The 13,416-nt window shown below is 39.2% G+C and overlaps 1 protein-coding gene across 3 annotated transcripts in view; it reads left to right on the forward strand.

Moving 5' to 3' along the window:
* The window catches only part of RABGAP1L (RAB GTPase activating protein 1 like), a 549,683-nt gene that overhangs the window by 377,017 nt on the left and 159,250 nt on the right, over nt 1-13,416 (forward strand). For all 3 annotated transcript variants that reach the window (XM_074960981.1, XM_074960979.1, XM_074960980.1), the window contains 2 exons: nt 4,338-4,463; nt 5,961-6,104. In XM_074960981.1, coding sequence (XP_074817082.1) covers nt 4,338-4,463; nt 5,961-6,104 — 270 coding nt within the window. The remainder of the gene's footprint in view (nt 1-4,337; nt 4,464-5,960; nt 6,105-13,416) is intronic.

Below are 13,416 nucleotides of genomic sequence, written 5' to 3' on the forward strand. Positions count from 1 at the left end.
TAATACAAAACTGGGTTCATCTAATGAAATTAACAAGCGGCAGGTTTAAAACAAACAGAAGGAAGGTACTTCTTCACACAACATATAGTCAACCTGTAGAACTTTTGCCAGGGGATGTTGTGAAGGCCAAAAGTATGACCGGGGGTTCAAAAAAGAATTAGATAGGTCCATCAATGGCTATTAGCCAAGATAGTCAGGGATGCAACCCTATGCTCCGAGTGTCCTTAGCCTCTGAAGCTGGGACAGGATGACAGGATATTGAACACAGGATAATTGCCCTGTTCTGTTCATTCCCTCTGAAGATTCTGGCATCAACCACTGTCAGAAGACAGGGTACTGGGCTAGATAGGTGGACCGTTGGTCTGACCCATTATAGCCATTCTTATGTTCTTAAGAAGCCATTAGGCCAGGAATAATTAGGTTTTGTTATAATAGAAGCTGTTATATATTTTGTCGTGGTCAGTTTTTATTTGATGGTTAAGGATACTTTTTTGGATAATTTGTGTGCCAAATTCTGAAGTTTTTAATGGATTTTCATTTCATTTTTAACCTAGTCCTCACCAGGCAAACTCTTATTGAAGTTAGTGGGAGCTTATCTGAGGGTGGGATTCTAACCCAAATGCAGCATAAGTGCCATTGACTTTCAATAGGTCTTGTGCTCCCAAGTCACTTGAGCACTTTTGAAATCTCCTCATGAGCAAAAACTGAATAAAGGATTTGACCCATTCATTGAAAGACATACTTGGCATACTTGATTGTTAATTTGTATTGTCATCTTTCATTTCCAAGATACTAGAACAGTTGAAAAATACGAGATATTTACAACCTGCAAAACAAATGTATTGATACATCTACGGAGTTAAGAAATGGGATATTGTGAAGAGCATTTTAAAAAAACAGTTATGCAGGCTGTTGCTTGTTTTCAGTGCCAGGCTTTTGTTGGTAACATCACATTAATCACTATCAGCATTTATTGCCATTTAGAGTACGGTTCTTTACAAGACCCCTAAAAATTTATCCCTAACACAGACAGCCCAAGAGGAAAGAAGTTACTAAGTAAGATGTCTAAAAGAAAAATTCAGACTGTTTCAGGCATAAGTATTATCTTCTTAAAAGGCAACTATGACATCTTGAAGATCTAAGCAGCTGGTAACCCAGGAAGAGCATTGTGGAGAGATGATTGTCTCTTTATAGACACAATTGAAAGTAGAACCACATTCCCCCTCCCCCCGCCATATATTCCAAAATCAAACATTCCAGAGATATTTTACATGGCATTTCTTACCTAACCGTAGGCTTTTTTTTAAGTTTAGTTCAGATAAGATAAGCTATTTGTGGAGACACAAGTGTTCAAAAATGAATAAGCTGCCAAGTTCCAAATATGATTAATTTTTGTTTGGCTCCCTTTATCTCCAAATGTGTGATGTTACACTGGCATTACTACGCAGAATTGCCTTTGAGTGTTTTTAGAGTTTGTGATGAAATTTGAAAGATATTTCTAGGAACCTTCATATGGCAATTACACCCATCTTAATATGCCTTTATAATACGTACATTCATAATAAGAAATGAAACTGAAATGATCAGAGAAGGGGAGGAAGCAAATTCTTGCTGATGTAGCTTAGGAGCTGCGGTGGGGGAGAGGTAGAAGATCACATCCTTCAAGCCCCTAGCTCCCCCAGATTGTCCATGCCCAACCAGTTAATTGTCCTGAATGCTTACTGACTCTGTTCTGAACCTCTCTAAGACTTGTTAATCTCTACATGGTCCCATCATCTTCAGGCCCTATTTATTCTTCTGGGATAGGGGGTGCTTTTTCCTTCTCCTGCAGTTGTCTTCTAGGGGTGGATGGGTAGCCTGAACCTCCATCTTGAGTCTTCATAGTTTTCCTGTGCTGGAGAAATACCCACCAAAATATGAGCCAAGATTTCACAATCACAGGGAACCATTTGTCTCCAGCTGTCACAGGACTCACAATATTTTGTGTGCTTCTTGAAGCCCAGCTCTTGCATTCATGTGAATATGTGGGAATCTTAGCTCTCATTATTAACAAACTGGTAAATTTTTAGCAATCATGGTTGGAAAAGGGGCTCAAAAACCAAAGCAAATTAAAAGAAACCAAAATTTATTATTTTTTAAAATCTCATTGGTTTAACAATAATCTCATAAATTTTGGGGATTGATTCATGATTTTGGACTCTTGGGATTGGTAATACTAAAAAAATCCCTATCCCCTGAGAGTAAAGTCTCCATGGCCTCTCCGTGTAAAAGACTTGGCCTCACAACAAACTAACAATCCCTTCCTACTCCTTGTAGGTATGTCTTCATTGAAAAAGAAGATCTATTCTTAACTTGGGTTAAAATACCCGTGAAGACAGTGCAGTTTGGCAGCTTGAGTTCAACCCCAGGTTCCCTTATAGGTTTAAACTTCACCTGCTAACCCAAGTTAAAACCTGAGTTACTATGTCTTCACTGCTATTTTAACCTGAGTTAAGAACTCATCTTTTTTTTTTTTTTTTTTTTTTTTTTTTTTTTGCACTGCAGACACACCATATGTGTTGGATGGGGATGAATGTGTGTGTGCATGCATGTGTGTGTGAACATAATTTCCTTGTTAGTATATGAACAAGTAAAATAAGTTTACATTTATGTTTTAGAAAGAACAGACCCAGTTCCCAAGCTCTTTATGAAGGATAAAGCTATTAATTTCTCTTCTTAACTTGGTCTCCAGCCTTTATCTGTCCTCCATAGGGGTTCATTTTTTCAGATAAGATTGTGGCAAGAGATCTGAGATCTCATAACATCTTATTATGTCTGATTTTAGTCTGCACAGACACCTGGCAGCTGGGCTGGCAGTTCTTGAGGTTCAACAGCTACTTTCATGTAAACTGGCTAAAGACAAAGGACTCAGCACCAGTTTAGGCCTAGAGGCAAGGCATGATCTTAGTCTGGGCACTAAAAAGTGAAACCTTAGAAGTCAATAAAAAGGGACTGAAATTCTCTTTGAAGAAAACTATTCAGCTATTCTATTCAGCTTTCTAGAATTTGTCTGGAGAGAGATTCTGCGTGCAAGCGGAAATAGTAAAAGGTCAAGAGTTGTCACTCATATATTCAGAAGTAGTTTCTGCTCATTAACACTTATGTGGTATTTGCAGAAGTAAGACATTCTTGTAATTAAGGTCCTGATTTGTGTCTGTAATAGTTTCTGCTCACACATACCCTGCTACGGCATCCCCTGAAGTCAAGGATTCTGTCAAGGGAGGTTATGATGACACAAGACTTCCCACAACCTCCCCTCCTGAGGCATAGGGCATGCAGCCAGCCAGCACAACTCTAGAAGTGAGGTTGGCTGATTTAGTGCAGCCCCTAAGTGGGTCTTGAGTAGAGCCCCAGCAGGGATTAAAGCTTTCGGTATCATTTGGATGAGGAGGTATGGCCATGGTGTAGTAGGGCTTCTGAGGGAGTCATGTTGCTGGGAGAGGTCTCAGAATGGTCACATGTTTGGAGGGCCAAGCTCATTGCTGTGTCCTCAGTCATGGAAAACCTGACCCAGGACTGCTTGATGAACCTGGAAGTTGGCTGGAAATGTGCCCTTTCTGCATTTTTTCCCATGAGGGCCTGATATAGCCTGGAGTTTTTGAGAAGTGTTTTTCTAATGTCCAGTTGACAAAGACTGTTTTGATGACAATTTGTTTTTACCATGGTTTTCTAGATAAGAACTATGTACCAGCTAAGCTAAATAGTCTCATTTACCTTTGTAATGGGAATGCTAACGGCAGTTGTGGATTTACAGTCCCAAGCATTGAACTGAGACTGGAATACTGTTTACACTGTGTTTGAATAAGGTTCTGAAGAAAGATCCTAACACTGTTTCAAATCAGTATAGACAAGGCCTACCTCATGTTTTCCTCAAGGAGAATAAATTATTCCCCTCAGATTTTTTGGTACCTAATAGAACTGTGTGAATAACTTTTTTTTTCTGGTTTGCTGGCAGTTCAAATATTTTTTTAAATTTTTTTCAGGTTGACTCAAAACAAAACTTTTTCAAAAATTGTGATGAATTGAAAAGAGGGAAAAAAATAGTTTTAGACCAAACCAAACATTTCATTTGACCTAAAACAAAACATTTGGTTTTTATTTCAAGGTTTTTAATGTTTTAAAAAATAAAATTTCAGAAAATTAAAAGTAATTTTGAATTTTAAAAAATTGAAACCTTTAGATTTTTTTCAGAATCTCTTACAATCACCTGGGCAAAGGGAATTTTAAAATTTTACAGCTATGGTATTTCAAATCTCTGCATTGTCATTCAAAGTGTCTTTGTGTGTTTCTCCCTGTAGATGCCAGAGGAGCAGGCCTTTTGTGTGCTGGTGAAGATCATGTATGACTATGGCTTGCGAGACCTCTACAAAAATAACTTTGAAGATCTTCACTGCAAATTTTACCAACTAGAGAAACTAATGCAGGTAGGACCAGGATCAAGCACTCTGGTCCTGTCATACGTGGTAATGTTGGGTGGGGAAGAGGTAAACTATTCTCTTACAGCTTTAGAAAAATACAACTTTCTCCTTTCAGAAGTGTATTGGACCAAATTCTTGAATCCTAAGAGCCCCAACGTGAGGGACATTTAAGATCTGAAGCTAAACATTGTGGTTGGGTCTGTGTCTGTTTTCTTTTGGCTTCCATATACTTACTCTTGCTAACTTTTTTGATTCAAAGAGAGAATATTTATGGTTCTCTCTCCCCTTCTCTTTTTATTTGTTAAATTGATGTGTCTACAGTAGAACTTCTGAGTTCTAACAAAATATGAGAATATTTTGGTATAGGATTGTCTTAGTTTGCATGACTTGCATTATGAGTTAAGATATACAAGCTGGGACAATTCTATGAATATGAAAAATAAGTCCAACACAGGTCATTTTGCAGGTCACGGGTCATCTTATTTTGACTCGATATGCATCTAGTTTTTCTTCGCATTTTAATTTTTCGTATTAAAAGCAATTTAACTCTGACTAAACCATTACAAGTTTTATACGCTGTTGTCCTGACTAATAAGCCATTATTAACAGTCCATTAAGATTTGACCTGTGGTGCAGTTACAATAATGGAAGCTTGCTGTTGGAATCAGTTAACCAGAGTAAAAATACAACTGTTCTGCAAACTTCCCTTTTTGAGATTTAAAAACTAAAATACAATCTTGGGCACACAACCCCTTTGAACTCGCTTTCCAGGATGACAATTTGTGTATGTTTACAATTTACTGATACTTGTTATGTGGTGCTACATAGAAAAAAAATACATTAATTTGTTCTCAGTATGTTTTTTTTCAATATTTGTACCAAACAGCTACAATGAACTTTATCGAGTAAGTGTATTTTTAATGACCAATGATCTACAATTGACATTACTATATACCTGGTAGTTGATGATTACTGCATTCCTGGCCTTTGGAACTTGCCTCGTTGTCTGATTGTTAATGTTTTTTAGTTTTTTGCTTATCTTTCATGATCCCTGACGCTGATTTAAACTCCCTGCTTCAATGTCCATAATTTAATTGTTTTCCCAGAAGAAACCATTTATAACAAAAGCATTAACGATTTTTTTAAATCGATAGTTACGCACATGTTATACTTGGCACAACTACTCTACCTTTCCATATTTAATGTGCTATAATTTCTCTTTCTAATCCCATGGTAGATTATTGATTTGATTTTGCTTTTAATAGCTAGCATGATAGAATCTGTGGTGTGTAACACAGAGAAGCCGCCACAAAATGAGAGTGAAATCCTGTCCCCACTGAAGCCTGTGGCAAAACTCCCATTGGCTTTAATGGAGCCAGGATTTCACTTTGCTCTTGTCTCAAACCTCAAATAACCTTGCTGGCAGTGCGTTTCTGAAACTGGAGGATCCTTGGGTGACATTTAAGCATTTCCCCCCTCCCCTTTTTTTTTTTCTTACTCTAGGAGCAGCTACCTGATTTATATAGCCATTTCTCAGACTTGAACCTGGAAGCTCACATGTATGCATCCCAGTGGTTTCTCACCCTCTTTACTGCCAAGTTCCCACTCTGCATGGTCTTCCACATCATTGATTTACTACTCTGTGAGGTAAAATGACACCGTCCTTGAATCAGAAGAAATGCTTTTTGTCCAAAAAATGTTAATAATTTTCCTTTTTTACCTCATTTTGTTGGAAGATTTAGTCATTTGTTGCTCAGTTTCTATCAGATTAATTTCTAAATGAATGCTGAATGTGTTAAACTGAAGACGCTAGCAAGGCACCTTGCTCTTTATAAATGTAGTTTTGCACTAGCTGGAAGTGATTAACTTTTTCAGGATGGACTTTTAAATAAGTGTAAGTTCAGTTAGTTAGCCATTTAATTTTTAAAATGGATAGTTCATCCAAGTTTAATAAATCTGGCTTCTGGCAACTATCCAATTGCTCAGATGAGATTGCTGTGGTAGAACTTTACATTGTTTCCCCAGATCAGAGCATCCAAAGACAGTGTGAATATTACATGTTGTTTCTGATAGCCTGGTATTTCACAGATAGTGGAGAATTACCAAACAGTGCTGGTACATTAAACTCTTAGGCCTGACAGGTAGAAAATAATCAAAAGAAAATAATCAAGCACTGCCTTACTCCAGAGAACAGAGTTGCAGTTTCTTGGGGCATGTGTGCACTATAAACTTAAGTCAACCTACTTTAGATCAACTTACAGCCACTGCAGTAATTACTGCGGTGGTTCATATCCACACTGCTCTTCTTCTGTTGATGGTACACGTCCTCACCAGGGCAGTGTGGGGGGCTGACAGCAAGGGCTCTCAGCATTGCGCGCATCTCCCCACTGGTAGTCTGCTACCCGCTGGGAGTTCAACAGCCCCATCCCACCTGGACTAGGGCTGATGTGCCCGGCTTCTCAGGTCCACGATGGGAGTGGGGCAGTCGCACCAGGCTTCTTGGCTCCCTTCCAGGAGCCTGGCTGCCCCACCAGGCTTTTGGCTCACCACTGGGAGCATGGCAGCCAACCAGCCGTTCTCCTGGCGGGGAGATCTGCGCCCGGAGTCTGGTCAGGTCCCGTGCTCCCAGCGAGGAGTGGGGAGTCCGGGCTGCAGCCTGGTTGGGGAGCCGGGAGCCTGGGCAGCAGCCTGAGCCAGGATGGCAGCCTGGCTTGGAGCAGAGACTGGACAGCAGCCTGGCTGGGGAGATGGATTTTTTGTCAATTTCACAACTCCAGCGGAGGTGGGGTAAAGATTATTTTATTTACTTTTCGGCAGCACAGTGTGTTCCAGTTTGGACTCAAACCATTTAGTCTTCTTTCTCTAACAATTTCTTAGTTGTGTTAGTAAAACAAACAGAGGAGAACAGAACATCAGTGCCACCCATTTCACTTACGTGCATCCTATTCCTTACAGAGTAAATCATACACTGAGTTCAGCATTTTGATCTCTTTGGAATTAAGTTAGCAAGTTTATTTTCAAAACAGAATTGTGTCATAGAATCATAGAATATCAGGATTGGAAGGGACCTTAGGAGGTCATCTAGTCCAACCCCCTGCTCAAATGGACCAATCTCCAACTAAATCATCCCAGCCAGGGCTTTTTCAAGCCTGACCTTAAAAACCTCTAAGGAAGGAGATTCCATCACCTCCCTAGATAACCCATTCCAGTGCTTCACCACCCTCCTAGTGAAAAAGTTTTTCCTAATATCCAACCTAAACCTCCCCCACTGCAACTCGAGACCATTACTCCTTGTTCTGTCATCTGGTACCACTGAGAACAGCCTAGATCCACCCTCTTTGGAACCCCCCTTCAGGTAGTTGAAAGCAGCTATTAAATCACCCCTCATTCTTCTCTTCTACAGACTAAATAATCCCAGTTCCCTGAGCCTCTCCTCATAAATCATTTGTTCCAGCCCCCTAATCATTTTTGTTGCCCTCCGCTGGACTCTTTCCAATTTTTCCATATCTTTCTTGTAGTGTGGGGCCCAAAACTGGACACAGTACTCCAGATGAGGCCTCACCAATGCCGAATAGAGGGGAATGATCACGTCCCTCGACCTGCTGGCAGTGCTCCTACTTATACATCCCAAAATGCCATTGGCCTTCTTTGCAACTAGGGCACACTGTTGACTCATACCCAGCTTCTCGTCCCCTGTAACCCCTAGGTCCTTTTCTGCAGAACTGCTGCCTAGCCAGTCGGTCCCTAGTCTGTAGCAGTGCATGGGATTCTTCTGTCCTAAGTGCAGGACTCTGCATTTGTCCTTGTTGAACCTCATCAGATTTCTTTTAGCCCAATCCTCCAATTTGTCTAGGTCCCGCTGTATCCTATCCCTACCTTCCAGCGTATCTACCACTCCTCCTAGTTTAGTGTCATCTGCAAACTTGCTGAGGGTGCAATTCACGCCATCCTCCAGATCGTTAATGAAGATATTGAACAAAACCAGCCCCAGGACCGACCCTTGGGGCACTCTGCTTGATACCGGCTGCCAACTAGACATGGAGCCATTGATCACTACCCGTTGAGCTCGACAATCTAGCCAGCTTTCTATCCACCTTATAGTCCATTCATCCAGCCCATGCTTCTTTAACTTGCTGGCAAGAATACTCTGTCTGCGGGTGCAGTCAGTCTCTGTCAATCTAATGTATCCCTACACTCTGGTTCTTGAAGAGAAAGTTATGTCTATTCACTCCAGTCTCTTTCAGCCACTGTCATTGTAAGAGACAGTGCAGACAAGAATCCACAGCTTATCACAGCAGTGATTGCCCGTCTGACAATAAAACCACACTTCACCCTTTATTGTATTAACCCTGATAAGAAACTACAAATGTTGAAGAAAATGTAGATTATTTTGTTTTTTTTAACTCAACTCTAGAAACATTGAAATACAGATGTCATATCTGGTAGCCTCTGTCTCATCTTGTTTGGCAAAAACACACAGAAAAAAAAGATGAAAACTTTTTTTTTCCTTTTTAGGAGTATAAGTAAAGCTGTGTAAGAGGAAAAATTGGAATCTGCCAGAAAAAGTAAACCTAGCATTTGAGGGAGGAAAACCCTTTAATGCTAAAGGGGCCTAATTTATGATGGCTAAACAATAATCAGAAATATTAAAGAAATGGAGGGCTAGTGGGAAGTCATGTGTAGAAATCTCAAGCACCAGCAGGAAAATGTCTCAGACAGAAAACGAAGCAACGGTACAGACCAGCCAGAAAATAACTCTGACTTCCAGAAAGAATCCAGCCTAAAAATACTTGGGCTCCCGAGAATTTGTTAGAGGAGATAATGGTCAAAAATAGTATTAGGGTTGGCCTGTGGTTAAATCAAAAATGTGTCTGGCCCTCCACAGAGAAGAAAAATAAAACCTAAGGGCATATGGAGCTTGAAAAAGAAGACAAGAAATGGGTCTTTAATTTAGGACTTCAGTCATATTGTAAAGCTATGTCTCCAGGCAGCCTCCAAGAAGAGCTATGCAGCATAGCATTGTCTGCATTAAATAGCTCTTACCTTTATTTCTCAGCATATCTGTAATTCCAGCAGCTGGAAGGGAAAAAAAGTGGGTGCAGCAGTTAACAATGGAAAATGTCCACCTTAAAAAAAAAAAAACACCTTTGAAGTGAGCTGTGTTGTGGCTTTTTTATGGGTTTCCAGCCTTTTCATTAACTTGTCTTTGTCATAAATACAGATGAATTTTGAATAGCCTTTAACTTCCTTCCTGGCTGTGCTTTCTCTATGTCTCTATCCTGCCTGTAGTTGACAAAATATTTACATCCTCAGTAACTCTTTCATGCAGGAAAAAAAGTCTGAAGAAAGAAAGATGGGGAACCAAACGCTGAATAAATGGTCAGAGCTAGTCACTGGCAATGAGATTCTCTGGTCCCCATGGAAGTGATGCTAATTATGGTTCTACTGGATTAACACTTTGTGCCAGACAGGGATAATTTCAGGTGGGGTTTATCAATTTTGATTTTATCTGTGCTGGGAGAGGGAAGAACATTGATAATTCAAAGGGGTATTTTAAATCCTCATTCCAGAAAGGAAAAGCATTTTTTGGTGACAGCAGTATCTTATAACGAGCAAGGATGCTGCTTTCCACTGAAAGTCTCACGGAAGAGGTCACTAATGAACCTTAATAGGTGGGGAAAATAAGAATTTTGGGGGATGGAGGATAGGAAAGAGGAGAAACTAAATGGCAAACCAGTAATATAGTGATAGATAATGAACTGCTGTTCAGGATTTCTTTTTTTAGCATTGTAGTGATGTTTGTGCGTCTACAGCAAAGGTCTTTTAATCTTTTCCGTATACATAGTTGGATGGAGATAATATCTTCCTTGTTAAAATTCATAGCAGTCTGGAACTTGCCATGCAAGGTCACAGTGAATGTTGGGAGAATATCAAATGGTTAGGTTTGAATGTGCGTTCAAAGGCTCAGATGTGTATCCAAACCACTGCCTTTTTTGAGCATTCCCCCCCATCCCACCATCATCCTCCCTGTGACCTCCAGTCATCAACTTCCCTTCTACCCATCTCCCAACTGTTGAAGATGTGATGTAGGCCTAGGGTGCTCCACATTTCCAATGTCCCTGCACTAATGCCTCCTAGGAATTCCTCGTTATTTGTCACCTCGGTGTCCATGCCCTTTCTGGAATGGGGAGGATTTTATGGCTGAGGGACTTGAGCAGAGGCTATTGCTGCTGATGGCTAGAGAGGATTAGGGTTGGGGGTATGCTTGTCACTGTTGATTATTTATTTAGATTTTAACAATAGTAAGAAATAAGCCATACAAAATGCTCTAGGCACTCTGAATAATTAATCTTACAAGCACACAGCAGAATTAAAAAATCACAAAAAGGGGTGCAAATGTAGCCCATCAGTAGAATTAAACAATCAAAAAGTGTAACAAAGTAACAGGAACATATCCTCATACAAGAACAACAGGCTATAACACTCAGGCATAAAGGAACATATCCGTATCCTAACCCTTCCCCACAAACCCTGTGAAGGAAATGGTTTTTGAAGCTTAACCAGAACGTCATCAAGTTGGGGCTCTCTGGACCAGTCTGCAGGATATTTATGGTTGGAAGGTGAGCAGCAGAGAATTAAATCTAGGTTGAATTAAACCTAGATTTAAGGAGTGCGGAGTTCTACATAGTGGAACAGAGTATTAGGAGAACTAAAGGTCTCCCCCATCTAATAGATTTCCATATAACATTCTTAAATAGCTTACTTTTGAGTAGATCACCTCAACCCCAAATGAGAAGTGCTCTTCTTTCAATTCAGTTCTCATAAAAGTAGGTAAGATAGGCTCACCCTCTATTGTCGGCAATCCTTGAGACTCACATTCCTCAATCTCATTTTATCTCCAGTAACCTGGTTCTTCACTGTGCTACATCGCTTGCCTTCTTTAAACACTTACTCAAATTGGCTTATCCCACCACTTTCTTCCCCATTGTTTGCATTTTAAAGTCAAACTTGCCATCCCTCCTTGATCATTGTGGAGATCCCAGGAGAAATGGTACTTCTTCCTTTTTAAAAAATGTGGTTGTATTTGCTATGTAGGGCTTTCTTATTGTATGTACATAAATTAGTTTAGAAATACTAAAGATCATATTTAATAGATCAAGGATCTCTTATCTTACTCTTTTTGTTTCTGTTTGACAAGTTGCTTTCTTATGAGTGAACTTTCTTAGTATCTTGTGCCACATACTCAGTTCTTTCACAACACTGAATTCTTGGTCCATGTATGTATGTATAATAGATATTTAGATAATTGTACTGAATCTCAGTGAGTTAACATTTTACATTTTTTTTCATAAATATGCATTTTAAAAAATGTGTTTACACAAGTCTAACTACGTATTTATTAGAGAGCAAAAAAAAAAAAAAAGATTCTGACAGGTAAATTAGATGCCTTTTATAACCTTTCATGAAATTTTCTGTTAAAGGAAAATGTTCAATACATGGAGTCGTGATACAAGCAGTATTGTCAAAAGCCAGGAAGTACAATGCTAAAGCTGTCACTCCATTATTAACTTTGAATTTCCTGGTGCTTGTTGGTTTGTGTCACAACTTTAATAATAACTTGAAATCTTATGTTTAGTTTTTGATTACAGAAGGCCATTTTTGTGCAAAACTTTGAGGATGTTGAAGTGCATAAGGATTACGTTTCTCTCCTTCTAAAGGGTATACATTAAATTTTAGCACACATCTGGTGGGGCTTGGTGCATGTTTGCTAGTATCAGTCATACCAGAAAGAGACAGACAGTTGTCACAAAAATGAATAGTCTGGATGTCGAGCTGCCATTTTTGGATCAACATTTCTGAGGACTGAGTAGAAATGAGTTACGCAGAATTCAATCTATTTTTTGTAAATTATGTGTATTATAATTATAATATTCAGAGACTGGAAAATCTGAGTCACAGAGAGGTGAAGCTAACTTTCCTAAGGTCACACAGCGACATAATGGTAGAGCTGGGAATAGAACAGATCTCGTGACTCCTTGTCCTATATTATAACCCTGGACCATTCTCCTTCCATAAATATTCAGCCCAGAATTTGTGTAAAAATAATGTTCAGAATCAGCCTTGGTAGATTATTTGTATAAAATAATAGACTGATAGATTTGATTGTAAATAAATCTTAGAAAATGTTGTTTAAATCTAGTGAGTGGGCATGAATTCAGAGTTAAATTGTGGAGCTCTATTGTATAGCTATGATTCTTGAGGAGCGCTAGGTTTCATAATGAAATAGTTAAAGTCGCAAAGGGATTATACACATTGTCATGGAAGGTTTGATTTTTCCAGTGCAGTGTCTTGCTGGGGATGTAGGTGCTGGGAAACACTAAGCAGAATGGTATAGCTCAGACCATAAGACTAGTCTGCTCAGCACATTAGTTCTGACTCTAGTACTAGAAGTCATAATAGCCTGTTATTTTTTATCTATTGTTGTCAAACTCTGCTGTGATTCCATCAACAAAGCCAAGTTGAAAAAGAACAGATTAATATTTAACCTGTTAAACTTCCTCAGGAATTGGATCTGGAACAAACCCACTTCCTCCCCAGATCTACAGTGGGGTAAAATGTGAATTTAAAAAAATAGTGTACAATATTTTATCTTACCAAGGTTCTGTTGACAAAAATGCTGGAACTTTTCAGAATTAGCTATATAGTCTATCAAACCTGTAATTAAGCATCTGCCAGGATTTCCATTATGCATGTTTTACTAAAGCTTATTAAATGGTAGAGAGGGTTCTCTAAAAATAAACCCTATTTTAGAGTTGTAACAGTTCAGACTTAAAAACTAGCTTTAGATCAAAATTCTGTGCAGAAAGTTTCAGCATGAAAATATACCATTGCAACAGTTGCACAGATGTGTGTTAGGTTCTGTTACCCTTCACTCCTGTAAGTCAAAAACAACTTTATT

This window comes from Natator depressus, chromosome 8 (genome assembly GCF_965152275.1).
Source record: "Natator depressus isolate rNatDep1 chromosome 8, rNatDep2.hap1, whole genome shotgun sequence".
Classification (NCBI taxonomy): Eukaryota; Metazoa; Chordata; order Testudines; family Cheloniidae; genus Natator; species Natator depressus.